At 41.1% G+C, this 14,503-nt stretch overlaps 1 protein-coding gene across 1 annotated transcript; it reads left to right on the forward strand.

Annotated features, from left to right (window-relative positions):
* The first annotated feature begins 1,559 nt into the window (after window positions 1–1,559).
* Window positions 1,560–12,034, forward strand: dhcr7 (7-dehydrocholesterol reductase). The gene is made up of 8 exons (XM_061245349.1): window positions 1,560–1,632; window positions 4,211–4,322; window positions 5,299–5,521; window positions 7,714–7,804; window positions 8,073–8,286; window positions 8,397–8,601; window positions 9,288–9,419; window positions 9,810–12,034. The coding sequence occupies exons 2-8, from the start codon at window positions 4,216–4,218 to the stop codon at window positions 10,272–10,274; spliced, it is 1,437 nt and encodes a 478-aa protein (XP_061101333.1). The 5' UTR covers window positions 1,560–1,632; window positions 4,211–4,215; the 3' UTR covers window positions 10,275–12,034.
* Window positions 12,035–14,503: the final 2,469 nt, after the last annotated feature.

A 14,503-nucleotide genomic window follows, 5' to 3' on the forward strand; every position in this document is an offset into this window, starting at 1 on the left:
ACTTTGAATGCGTTCTATCATATAACTTCTCATTCAAGCAAGCCAGTGAGGTGAAAAATCCCAAGGACCCCAAGGAGGTTTTAGTGTAAAGTCCAAACTAGCTACAAGGTAGTCTACTTTACATCATTACTTATATATCTGGTTATATCCTTTCACACACCCCCCTGATACTGAAAACTGATATTGACTGGGCACCATCATAATAATTTTTAATGGATGACATCTCATCTAGGCATAGTTCAACCCCTGTGTTTCACCGGTTTGACCACAAAAATGAATGGGTTGCTATGGCCACACGTAATGGAAATTGTCACGTGATTAAGAACGATCCATTGGTGTAATTCTAAATACTGCCCTTTGGTGGTCATATAAAGAACTACAATACCGCATGCTGGTTGAGATTGGGACTTCCCACACATTAGGCTAAATGTGTGTACTGACAGCTCACATGTAATTGATTATATCGGTTTTTCATAATGCAATAACTTCTCATTTGTAATAATATATACAAAATAAATTAGAGGAGTGCTGCACAGATAACAATAGTAGCCAAAATATGCTCTTTGGAAAGAGTCGAAAATGCGCGCAAGCCATGTTTACCTTCTCATAAGTTTTACTTCCAAACTGAACCTCTTTTTTGATATTTGTAATACATAGTTAATACGCGTATCATTCTGCCCAGGGTTGTAGTTCAATATGCAGTTTGCCATATGAAGTTCTTATCTCTTTCCAACACACCTGTCCCTTGGTAGATTTGTCTAAGTGACGAATGGACTGTATTTCAGTTAAAAGACAAGTGTGATATATTGAACGAGTTTATAAAAACTCAAATAAGCAAACATCTTAAGCATAAATCTCACTGCCAATGTGAGGGCTTTAGGCTCATTGAAAATACATCAGCAGATGGGGCAGTTTATTTTGGAATACAACATGACATTTAAAATATTGAAAAGGCAACAAGCACAAATACTCCTCTGGTCACAAACTATTCACACAACGAACCCTCACCATCTGCCGAAGTTTTAACTTTCTGAACCCCCCTCCCCCCACCCCAGCCTCCAAATTAAATGTACAATTAAATTTAAAGGCAAACCTACTGGTTGCGTTAAGATTATTACATAGTTAATGGATAATGCAATGTCTTTATTGCGGGTATTTATCTGTCGGTAAATGTCTCTGTCCTCATCAAACATTTTCTGTCCTGCTTTGTTTGACAACTCAAGAGTAAGAACGTTTTGTAACTTGTGCTATTTTAATCAGGTTTTGTTCAAACCTGAATGATGCATATCAGGGACAAGATTTTTATCAAATGTTTCTGCACAGTACACATCTGTCATTTTATAACCCTGCTGCCCTACCTTCACTGACGATGACTGGTCCGCAGGGGAAAAGTAAAGCTCGGTTAAGGCAGAAGCCAGTGGCTTGAGAGCCATTGTCCAATCAAGAGTCGACGCTGCAGTATGGTGCCGGTTTAGCGGAGACGGTACTGGCTAGACGCTCTCATCTAATTAACATATGAAGGAGAAAGGCGGCGCGATCGTGCATTTTTTCCATGTACTGTTTCATAAGCGCCTGGGAAGCCTATATTGGAGCTGTTAGGAGACAAAAACCGCCTTTCTGGAAGATATACAAGTGAGTAAACCTTCGTCAGTCAGAGATTTTTGTATTCGATTATAATTTGTTGTCGTTAAATCAAATTACTTCCTTTCGTCTTATTGCAAATTCTAGGATGGTTTATATTATTCAGCTTGCAGGCTAGCGCACTTTAGTAGCTGTCTACTGTATGTATCAAGCAAATATTCTCCACAGGCCTAGCTATTTAGTAAATTGACATTTAAATGGTTGTGGGGTTGTTTCTGCAACATGTTACTAGCTGCAATAGCCGGTAGCCTATTGATGCAACTTTAGTGAAGCACATCTGGGTTGAAAGTACCTCGGGGCTCATTCAAGTTAATTTACACCTAAACGCTTGTTCTGTTATTGTCATTGCTAAAACATGAATATAAAGGCAATGGATGAACATACATGGTCGTAAAAGTGGGAATGCTTATCTTGCTTCAGGGTTTTTGTGAATGTAAATGTACAAACTATTCTTTGGGATGGTTTAATGTTTAAATGTCGGCCTAATGCTCACAACCGGTTGACACCATAGATAGGCATATATTTATACATAAATAGTGTTTAATATAGGCACATTAATGATTAAGATCCTGTTAAGCGGTTCGTCAAATAGAACTTAAGATGTCTCTCTGCAATTACTCTGTACCTCTATGTACTCTGTACCTCTATATGGCCAAAATGAAAACTGGTTTGAAAAAAGCTAAAAAAAAAATCAAAATCAAATAAAAACATCACTGTACGGAATTCTAGCAGTCGGCCTAAAGTTGTTCTGGAGTATGTCTCACTTACTAGCCCTCTTTCACAGTGATTTTTGCTGATCTCTCACTTCTAGTTTATTGTGCAACGTGTAGCAACAGTTCTCAGAGGGAGCATCTTGTTTATTTCCTTTGTAAGGCAGTGGCCAAATTAAATAATGCGACGCCACAACCTCTATAGACGACTATAACGGTTTACATGTTTATGTACTGTAGCTCCTCAGATGATTACATTCTTCCCCTCGAAGTTCATATAAAACGAAAGTAAATGTCTGTTTGCAAACCAGCAATGATGCTTGCATGACATCCGGACGAACTGAGAAGCAACAGTTTCTATGAAAATACGTTTAAGCCATATAAATGTTTTGGAACGGTATTATTCCAAGTCAAACTGGATGCCATTGTGAAATAATAAAAATGAAAGCAAACATGATACAGTAGATTATTAAAAGTAGCCTACTACAAACCCATCTCAATCAGATTCTATGTAAACGAGACCAAGTTACACTAAAGATCACGATGTGACCATTTTACATAGACTGGAACTGAATGTTGCAGCTTACTCTAAACCACACCCACTTGTAGATTACTTACGCTCAACCTGATTATGGTAGGCTACGCAATATACACTTCTGTAATATCAATGAGGAAGCCTTTTGCCATGCATTTACAGACTGGTTTGGGTTGTGGTGTATTTCATTGTTATTGTTGAAGCCTTTATCTTCTGACCTGAGGTGAGATGTATTTACTTCTGTAATAGTTTTGTTGCAGTTTGAGCTCTACTATTTCAAAGGGGTTCAGGTTACAGAAATTGAATACAGTCAGGAGGCCAAGGTAATGCGTGGGAAAATATAGGCACAGATTGCACGGATCAGCAAAATGGACAACATAAGAATATATTGTAGCAAGTATCCATGAAATATGTGTCTTATCTGATATGACTACAGATTACACTCCATGCTCATAGAGAGTAGTGTTCTGAGAGAAAATAAAATTGCTGTGAGGTTGTGGATTTACATTTCAGATGTAACCCTATTGAGTAGTGATGGGAAACGCCAAGCTACTGCGTACCATAAATTAGTCACTTGTATGAACAAAGAAATGGATTTGTTCGTAATATACTTAAAAATCATATTTCTCCACCAGTTTTGATGTTTGTATAGTCCTTTTGTCCCCTGTTTTATTCTATAGATATTCAGCTCGATGAATTGATAACATGTCAAATGCATTTAAGTTATAAGGCTTTATTTGAAACATACATTATTTAGTATAGAGATGGGTAAGGAGGGCTGTAATGTTTCTGCAGTTGATGCCAAGTTCTGGTCTTAATTATTTATTAGCCTGAACATTTATTGAAATTTTAGCTACACAACTTGATAAGCACATGAATGACAGCCAGCGACTGTTCCTGTGTCCCTACATGAAAAGCTTTACTGTGATCTAATCTACGATTTAACTAGTGGTAGTATATACAGCCTATTAGCTAATTTAGCCAGGGAAATTGGTTGGAAACAGAAACTTGGATTCCAGGACCGGAATTGCCCACCCCTGGGTTAGCCCAAGCTTGTAAATGCTTGCGTGATGCACCTGTAAAAAAAAAAACTGATTTGGGGAACACCCTTTTAAATCCTGGGGTCAGATACTTACAGGAAGTCGATAGCCATATCAACATTCCGACCCTGATTTAAGGCCAGTCTCCTTGAATCGTATGCTAACGTCCTTCTAGCTGTTGGTGTTATTTCAAGGACACTTCAGGGCTATTCATTGTTTTATTGATATTATTTTTGTTGGTATGCGTCCTAGTCCATGTCCTTTTGCGTCTTTCTCTCTGCAAGGTGCAATGACTGCCGACGAACCCACGGTGGTTACCCAGAGACACACCAAGGCCAGAGCCAATGGAGAGGGGCCTAGTGACGATGAGATGCGGGGCCAATGGGGAAGGGCTTGGTGAGTCATCGAACATTTCAGATAGAGCCTTTTCAGCTACAGATAACACGTTTAATATTAGTCCTTTTTTTTAGAATCCTAACTCAAATAGTTGGGAAAACCTTAAGCCTGAGCCAAATGTGTGTTGGTGTAAAAAGGCTTGCATTGCGAGATCGACATACTATGTTTCCTTGGGATATTGACAAGTCCAGACAATTCCATTTGTTTTGCATATTCGATTGGAATTTTTGTTAAATCTGAACAGCAAAACAAGATATAATCTGATTTTGTTCCAATTAGATTTCAACCTCATCTGCAAGTGGTTTGAATGCGATTAAAACCGCATTTCTGCAAACGCGCCCGAGTCTGACTGCTCAGATCGAGTTTCAAGAGTTTTTTGTACAGTTATTTGCATCTCATGCAGAGTGGAAAGTAACAAAGTAAAAAGGATGCATGTATCAACCTCCTGCTGATGTTGTCTGATATGACACATGAATTCTGCATCGTGACTAGATTTTGGCATGAGAAGGGCATTCTTAAGCTAGTTTAGGACACTAAGAGTTGTTCCATATTGGAGAAATGCACCTCCAGCTTTAAACTAGTTAACATATGTAAACACGCCTATGTCCTTACCACAGCAATCAATGTAGATGCCAAAATGTGTGTATCAATAAAGCAGCGGGTCTTTCACCCCTTGTTTGGGTCTGGGCACAGAACTGCAATTAATACTGTAACTACACTATTTACCATTTACACTACCTAACATCTGAAATTTCAGCTACACAACTTGATAAGCACATGAATAAATGACTGTTCTTGTGTCCCTATGTGAAAAGGTTTACTGTTATCTAATCTTGCCAGTTAGCGTTGATGTATGCTGCCTATTAGCTCATTTAGCTAGGGTAATTGGTGGAAGCAGAAACCGGCATACACATCAGCCTTCCAGGGGCAGAATTGCCCTCCCCTGACCTGAGTCCTTTTGCTCGGGTCTTCCCAGGGAAGTGGACTGGTTTTCCCTGAGCGGCGTGCTCCTGCTCCTGTGCTTCGCCCCCTTCATTGTTTTCTCCTTCATCATGGCCTGCGACCAGTACCAGTGCTCCCTCACCGAGCCCCTCCTGGACCTGTATGCCGGCAGGGCCACCCTCCTGTCCATCTGGAGCCGCGCCCCGTCCTTCACCTGGGCCGCTGCCAAGATCTACGCCATCTGGGTGTCCTTCCAGGTACAGGAGGGAAGAGGCGGGGCCAGGAAGGGCCTGCTTCCTTGATGTAGTGTTATGTTCCTGTGTTCTGTCTGTTAATTTATCATTATTCTTGTAATTTATTATTTTTCATATTCATGTCTGGTGTTCTGTTTATATTCATTAGTCTTTGCACTCATCTTCCCCTGTGATGTCTGAGTCTGAATGTTTACTAGCCCAGTCACTCCCCTGTGATGTCTGAGTCTGAATGTTTACTCTCCCAGTCACTCCCCTGTCTGTGTGCCCCACTATTTGGGTGTTTACGGTAGTTCCGGGGTTCAACCTTCCATTCCAATCTTGCATTCCTTACTTCCTGCTTTCTCTCCAATTCATGTTTGTACATAGCACTAATATACTAATCTCAACTAACTTAGAAGTTGTACAATACTATGTAGGGTCCTCACACGGGCTGCCAAATAACGTAGGGATTTTACTCTCTATGAAACCAGGGCGCCAATTAATGTTATGTAGCAGTATAACTGCAAAAAGTAATCAGTCTCATAAAATTACTGTTATCAGAAATATCTAACCACAAATTTAGTATTTTAATTAATAATTAAAATAACCAATATTAATGTTTGAACATACCGATAACCTGAAGGTTGGAAGTTCTTCGAAAGACTGCTTTAACTCGGCTCTCATGTCTATGTGACGCCAAAATAGACACCGGGTTTAATAAAATATATTTATAAAGCAAACGTACAAACACAGAACAGATAAACTAACGGGAATTAGTAGGGGAAGTTAGGGTGTGTGTGTGCGTGTGTGTGGGCGCGCACAAGCGCGCGTGTCGCTTGAACAAAGGAAAGTAAAGTGGGTGTGTCAGTGTTAGAGTTAGCTGTGAGAAGAGACGACTTGCGTAGTTACTCTATATATTCGCGAAAGACGGCCAATCAATTCACGTACATATATATATAGCTGACAAAATACATTCCAATGATAAGACGGCAAATACAGAACGCAGATTCTCAAAAACAGTTTAGACTAAACTAAGCACTGGCTATGCCTGAATGTTTGTTCTCTTACTGAGTCCATACGCATTGGATCCAAAAGACGTGCTGTCCTTATGGGAGCCGCGATGGTGCTGTGAATGTGTGTCCTGGAGAGGTGCGCAAAGCTGGGGTATTCCCGTCTTTGCCGCGCGTTGTTGTCTGGTCCGCTCGGTTGCTGGAAGGATGTTCGCGGTCCCTTTTCCGGGTGGAAAAGTTTGTTGCTGTTGTTCTTTGGTGAGCTTTGCAGGAGTTAACTGATGTAGCGTTCCGGGTACACCAGTTTCCACTCGCTATAGTCCACGAAGTTACCGCGAGGTAACTAGGTGTGTCCGTAGGCCTGGTAGTGCGCTGTGCTGCATTCAGCCTCTGTCCGAGTCTCGGAGCAGATGAACTGAAGCGAATGTCCAAAAAGGGTGCGTCGAAAAACAGCAGAAGAGGAGAAAGAGAAAAAGAGAATGATCCCGAGAACATGTCTTGCTCTTATACGGTATTACATAAGTTTATCTGCTAGTAAACCTGTCATTTTCCACACCCCTGTGTCTGCTTCTGGTTCCTCTGTCTTCCCCGCCGTGACATGTAGTCCAGCAAAGCATAGCAGAGTGTCAAAGTCTTTGATGAGATTTTCGGTTTTTTTTTATTAGTTATTTTTTATTTTTTTAATCTTATTACACGGTTTATTTAACCCTTTTAAGCCCTAAGAGTACATATGGCTCTCAAATGTAACTACCGTAAAATCCTAAGAGTGACCTTATACCTTTTCAACAAATCAAAATGGCCGGGGTATTATTGTTTCGAGCCCCTATTAAAACCCAAATAAACTTTCTCAATTGTCTCAATAGTCAAAACCCCTTGGGATTTGGCTGAAGCCACTCTATATTGGGCTTGGGACTGAAAGGGTTAAATGTGTGTGACTGTGTTCTGAAATGTCTGAATTGTGTGAATGTGTGTGTGTTTGAGCTTTAACTATAATGACCATAGGACCAGAAAAAGTATAAAAGGAAAGGACTTGCACACTTCATCTATACTCAAATAAACACATGGGTTTTTACTGAGCCATGCAAATGGTGGACGTTTGGACCTCAATGGTCTTCATGAGAACATGACCAGTGAAACCGTAGCCAACTGTGTAAAGCCAACTGTCTGTGTGAAGCTCACTGTGAAAATGCACCATTGTTCAACCAGGTGGTGCTTTACATGTGCATTCCCGATGTCACTCACAAGTTCCTGCCTGGCTACGTGGGAGGTGTTCAGGATGGAGCTCGTACTCCTGCCGGTAAGGGAGTGTTTGCTTTGAGGCGGCCATGTTTAATTGACTCATGTGTGCATTGCAGCTACAGAACCAGTTTATAGATTAAGTAGCTCTTAAGGAAAGCTCTGAGATGGCACACTCCCTTGGGTGTATGACTTCCACAGGAAATTAGTGTGACAGGTAAAATTATGGAAAATGTATTCGACAAAGATATGTTTTGACAGGAAAATGGAGGACAGGAGAGCAAGCAGTGTAAAACTGAGTTCAAGCCTGTGCATTAATTTACTTCCAGGGCTTATTAACAAGTACCAGATCAACGGCCTGCAGTCATGGCTCATCACTCACGCCCTGTGGTTTGCCAACGCCCATCACTTCCACTGGTTCTCCCCCACCATCATCTTCGACAACTGGATCCCCTTGCTTTGGTGCACCAACATCCTGGGCTACGCCGTGTCCACGTTTGCATTCATCAAGGCCTACGTCTTCCCCACGAATGCAGAAGACTGGTACGTGCACTGCTCTGCCTGCTAGAAAATGTATTGGTAATGTAAAGACGGTTTACATTCACTCCTCAGGGTCAGACATTTTCTTAGTGTTTTTGGGATTTCTTCCGCAGCAAATTCACTGGGAATTTCTTCTACAACTACATGATGGGAATCGAGTTCAACCCCCGCATCGGCAAGTGGTTCGACTTCAAGCTCTTCTTCAACGGGAGACCGGGCATAGTGGCCTGGACGCTCATTAATCTATCGTATGCTGCCAAACAGCAGGAGCTCTACGGCGAAGTGACAAACTCCATGGTTCTGGTCAATGTGCTTCAGGTGAGAGGGGATTGTGATATTCCTCCTAGTAGCATTGCTCTGGTGCCCTTTGTTCTAGTTATCACGATAAAGCGAGACTATCCAAAGTCCTTGCCCTCAAAGGCTTTTCTGAACTCAGATCTACAATTATGTTCAGTGAATCTGGTTGTATGTGTACTCTTAAAGCTTATCAGTAATAGCTGATTTTGAGCAAAGCATAAAGATTAAAGCACTTCATTCAATCGGCTGTGTATTCTAAGATACAGCTATATTAAGGGTATCATTTATACTGACACAGGAAAGCCATTCTAATGGTTTCTTTTTTAAATCTAACTCTATACCAAATTCAGAGAATCAGCTCTTTTGCATTGCATTGTTGGCATTTGGCAGATGCTCTTATCCAGAGTGACATACAGTTGATTAGACTAAGCAGGAGACAATCCTCCCCTGGAGCAATGCTGTGGTTAAGGGCCTTGCTCAAGGGCCCAACGGCTGTACGGATCTTATTGTGGCTACACCGGGATTAGAACCAACGACCTTCCGTGTCCCAGTCATTTACCTTAACCACTACGCTACGGGCCGCCCTTATCCTGAACTTTAAGTTAGAGTTACACCCAGTTATGCAGCCATCTGTAGTGATTATGATTAGTAGAACATTATGGTCCAGTATCTGCTTCAATCTGCTTTGCAACCTGTGGCTTTCTTAGGGGATCTACGTGCTGGATTTCTTCTGGAATGAGGCGTGGTATCTGAAGACCATAGATATCTGCCACGACCACTTTGGCTGGTATCTGGGCTGGGGGGACTGTGTTTGGCTGCCCTTCCTCTATACCCTGCAGGTGGGTGCACCATAGATATAGATAGTTGCTCAATTTAACACAATGTTCCAGATATTATGTTGAAATGCTTAAAAATAACACACTTTCCAGACATTCTGCCACCTATTGGCATCCCTTGTTAAGATGACTATAGAATGATATGCAGTAGAGCTGGTGATAAGTCTCCTCTTAAGGTCAATTCATAGTCCACTGGCAGTGTCACTCACTAAAATTGCAGAACGTTCATGAACTCCTACTGACCTAGACTGTGTTTGTTGTCCATAGCAAAATCACACTTTACCAAATGTCTAAACCAAATGTCATCTATTGAATGTCGTTGTTCACAGTATAAACTGGCCTTTTGAAGTTTGTAGTTCACAGTTGAATTTGGTCATTTGGTGTCATTCTCAGGGCCTGTACCTGGTCTACCACCCGGTCCAGCTGTCCACCATCAACGCTCTGGGGGTCCTCCTCCTGGGCCTGGTGGGATACTACGTGTTCCGCATGACCAACCACCAGAAGGACCTCTTCCGCCGGACCAACGGGGAGTGCGCCATCTGGGGCCGCAAGCCGGCCTACATCGAGTGCACCTACAGCTCGGCGGACGGCCAGACGCACCGCAGCAAGCTGATGATCTCGGGCTTCTGGGGCGTGTCGCGCCACCTCAACTACACGGGCGACCTGATGGGCTCGCTGGCCTACTGCATGGCCTGCGGGGCGGGGCACCTCCTGCCCTACTTCTACATCGTGTACATGACCATCCTGCTGGTCCACCGCTGCATCCGGGACGAACACCGCTGCCAGAGCAAGTACGGAAAGGACTGGAAACGCTACACTGACGCCGTGCCCTACAGGCTGCTGCCTGGCATCTTCTAGCTCAAACACGGAGGGGCTGGCACAGCTAACGGCGTCCTCTGGCCGAAACGGTGCACTTGTGTGACGCTGCAGGGTTGCAGGACTAACGTTGTGTTTTGTCTTATCTAGGACGTTTAGTTTCTACTGTGCTGATATCTTCTGGGAACAGCGTGTGTGTGTTTATGCACAAGTGTGTGAGTGTGCGGGTGTCAGTATGTGTTTCATTCCTGGTGACTTTTAATACAGTACTACAGTACTGGTAGGGGGCAAGGGAAATACAGAAGGGTAATACTTTTGGTTTGGTTTTGGATTTACCATACTAACATGATAATTAACTGATAATTGCTACATTATATAAGGAGAAATGTATAGTCCCTGAATTTTAGTCCCAATTTTTAAATAGGTTAATAATACACTTTCATTAAATTCTGCTACCCCTGATAAGACCACCATATAATTATATGCAGCAGAGCTTGCCATAAGCCTCCTCCTAGAGTTTGAAGTTTGTAGTACTTATCAAAAGTGTTCATTAACTTAAAACATACAATAAAAAATATAGAAATATCACTCTAGAGTTACTTATGACCCAAAATACTGCTCTCCAAAATGTTAAGGTTCGGAGCTTGCCGTCAACAAAAAAAAACATTCTGAGGTATTCAGTGTATCACAGAAACACTTGCCCAAATGGATGTTTTCACAAAAGTAAGACTTTTGTGGCCAAAGCACATACTAATGCTGATGCTGCATTTATGAAAATAATTCTAATAACTGCTGCACAAGCATCTACATTCTTCAAAATTCATCCATTAAAAAGCATAGCGTATTTACATGGATAGTTCACCTGTGAGTAATGATGTTCATTGATTTCTGATCCACTGAGTGACCTGCCTACTGCCATATTGCAGTGAACCTAGTCACTGCAACAAATGCAGCACAACATTTCATTCAAAACTGTTCACAAGTTGCCTGTATTTTTAGGTGATCTAAAGTGCTTTACTATAAACAAGATTTCTACTTGTAATAACTAGTTGTATGTACGCTATATTTCTATGTACATGTAATGCTCAGGCTGAACTACAAGATTTGTCAATGGGGACTAATTAAAGAAACAAGCTGGAGAAGAAAAAACAGGGATCTTGTAAGAAGGGAAGTTGGAATTCTGTACAAGGGACATACAGAACTCCTTAAAAGAGACTCCTGTGATTTCCTGTGATTTCAGAAAATCTGTGAATGCTGTACCATACCCAACAGTACCAATGCAAATCGATCCGTGAAGAAACTGACAATTACATTTTCTGATAAGCTATAATTGTGCAATAACTACGATAAATTGTCCAGTACTAACTAATTAATTTGTATTTATAGTTCTGTAAGAACTGGGTGGTAATATGGAGTGTTACCTGATGTGAAAATCACAAATCCAGTAATGTCAGTGGTGTCTTATATGGCACCTATTGAGCGTTATTAAGGGGACCGCACTAGCTTAAACCATTGGCATGGTGTTTATTTCTTTATTTTTAATGAACCTTCACTATTGGTAGACAGGGAAGAGTGCATTTTTCTTCCTCCATCTGAACTAGAGAAGAAATGCAGTAGAAAATCAAGAAATAATTCCCTCTTGATGATAATGTGTGTTTATCCCTTTTTGAAATGCACGCCTGTTTTTTTTTCCTCAGAATGACCTTCCCTGCAGGTGTTCGTGTTAAGATTTACTCAGTCCGACACACATGCCTGTGTGTATGTCTCTGTTTTTGAAATAAACCAGAGTTTTTGATCTACAACTTTCAAGTCCAAGTTTTTAAGTGTTTTTTTCCCAGATGGCACACGAAAGAGGATTAGATATCTAGATAATTCAAAATACACACTGTAAATGTTAGTTGCACATCTGTCAGTGGTAGTCAGAATCCGCAGTATTTTCTACATTGTGGTGTGTTGTCCTTTCTCTGACACACTGAGCAGCATAGGTTACACCCTCCAGTATACCCTGTGCATCCAGGCATTCACTCCATGATCTGGAACACTGTTCCAACAAAATGTCACAAACTCCTGGCTGTATTAAAGACAGGCCTCTCTCATTGTCACACAGGGCAGACGGCGAGCTTCCCACACAACCTGGTAGGGTGTGGTGTCTCCTTTAGGCGTCATCGACTGGCACTTTGTCCTTTGTTCACCAGTGGGAACTGAAAGCCATGGGACAGGCACACAGCTATTACTGATTTACTGACTTTTTTGAGGAATTAGACTATGTGTTTAGCTACAACACAAGTGAAATGGAACTCTTTGATCGTTGAAGAACTACAGTGTTCATGTCTATTAATGACGAGGTCCAGGACTATATAAGCACTGTTTTAGCATACCTCCTGAGTCTTTTCAGTGAGAGAAACATAGGTAATTGCTGTATTTGCAGAAGCCATCCGTTTTGTTTACATACAGTATGAAATACTGCATTCTTTTCAAACCAGTTTTTTTACAGAATCAGGCTCCCAGGAGTACTGTAAGAATGTCTCTGTTTCTCATCGTTTAATATTTTAAAACCAATATTCTTCTTTTTCAGAGTAATCATTTTTTTACTAAAACTTTTGGAATGTAAAGCCCTACCCTGGAACATCGTCCCACACATTATAATTAACATTATATTGTTAACATTGGCATAATAATAACAAGTTTTATTATATTGGACCTAGTATTATTTCTATTACATTCTGTATAAAACCCTCAAACAGCCCACAGATAACCAACTCTCTTACTTGAAACACAGAGTAGCGATCTTTCCCCTTTCCCCTGCCTGGCTTCAGGGCTGGTGGCTACACAGAAGCCAGACCACCCTCCTCTTCATTGAAGAAGCACTTGGTCGCCCATATGAGGTTTAGTCTTGGATTTTGGGCAGCACCTACAGCCTCTGTGTGTGCCTTGTCTGGCTTGCAAGGCTGGTGAAAGCCAGTCTTAGTCAAAATATGTGGCTAAATGTTTACACAATGTTGTGAAAATGTTATAACATTGACAAAACATTCCAGTAACATTTTATGTTAGCTGGTTATGCATACAATAATAATAATCTTTATTATATAGCACTTTCTAAACAGAGTTAAAGTGCTTTACACAGAAGTACAAATAAAAGTAATTAGATGAAATAAAAATAGGGCTAATGAGTAATAAATATAAAAAGACAATGAAAAGCAAGCTATCAGTAGCGTGAAAAAAGAATAAAAAAATAAACTTGTCAAAGACTAATAGAATGCCTTCCGATAAAAGTGCATTTTAAGAGGACAGATTCCTACAATATAACAGCGGGTCCCTAACAGCAAAAGCCAACTCACCCATCTACTTTTGTCAGGACTTGGGAACAGCCAAGAGACTTCAAACAGAAGTTTTGTTTGGATAATCCAAGTATACGCTGGATGTTTGTCAGTCTACAAAAACATCCGTGGATGTATGGAAAACGGCTCTCGGTTTATGGAAAACAGCCCTCAGTTGAAGTAATACATCCCTAAATCTATGAAGAAAGTCCCTCAGTCTCTGAAAAAAGTCCCTCAGTCTATGGAAAAAGTCCCTCAGACTATGGAAAAAGTCTCTCAGTTCTATGGAAAAAGTCTCTGAGGTCTATGAAAAAAAAGTCCCTCAGTCTATGGAAAAACTCCCTCAAACTATGGAAAAAGTCTCTCAAGTCTATGAAAAAAGACCCTCAGACTATGGAAAAAGTCTCTCAGTTCTATGGAAAAAGTCTCTGAGGTCTATGAAAAAAAGTCCCTCAGTCTATGGAAAAACTCCCTCAAACTATGGAAAAAGTCTCTCAGTTCTATGGAAAAAGTCTCTGAGGTCTATGAAAAAAAGTCCCTCAGTCTATGGAAAAACTCCCTCAAACTATGGAAAACGTCTCTGAAGTCTATGAAAAAAGACCCTCAGTCTATGGAAAAAGTCTCTCAGTTCTATGGAAAAAGTCTCTGAGGTCTATGAAAAAAAGTCCCTCAGTCTATGGAAAAACTCCCTCAAACTATGGAAAAAGTCTCTCAGTTCTATGGAAAAAGTCTCTGAGGTCTATGAAAAAAAGTCCCTCAGTCTATGGAAAAACTCCCTCAAACTATGGAAAACGTCTCTGAAGTCTATGAAAAAAGACCCTCAGTCTATGGAAAAAGTCCCTCAGACTTTGGGAAAAAGTCTCTCAGGTCTTTGGAAAAAGTCCCTTAGTCTACGAAAAAACTCCCTCAGTCTATAGAAAAACTCCCTCAGTGGTTGGCAAAAACCACGTTTTC

The sequence above is a fragment of the Conger conger genome, chromosome 6 (genome assembly GCF_963514075.1).
Source record: "Conger conger chromosome 6, fConCon1.1, whole genome shotgun sequence".
Taxonomy (NCBI): Eukaryota; Metazoa; Chordata; class Actinopteri; order Anguilliformes; family Congridae; genus Conger; species Conger conger.

Excerpts from the sequence above, each read along its gene's own strand:
- dhcr7 (XM_061245349.1), top strand. The coding sequence starts at position 4,216 with ATGACTGCCGACGAACCCACGGTGGTTACCCAGAGACACACCAAGGCC. Across the intron at positions 4,323-5,298 it reads GGCCAATGGGGAAGGGCTTG|GGAAGTGGACTGGTTTTCCC; the intron begins GTGAGTCATCGA and ends GGGTCTTCCCAG. Across the intron at positions 7,805-8,072 it reads TGGAGCTCGTACTCCTGCCG|GGCTTATTAACAAGTACCAG; the intron begins GTAAGGGAGTGT and ends ATTTACTTCCAG.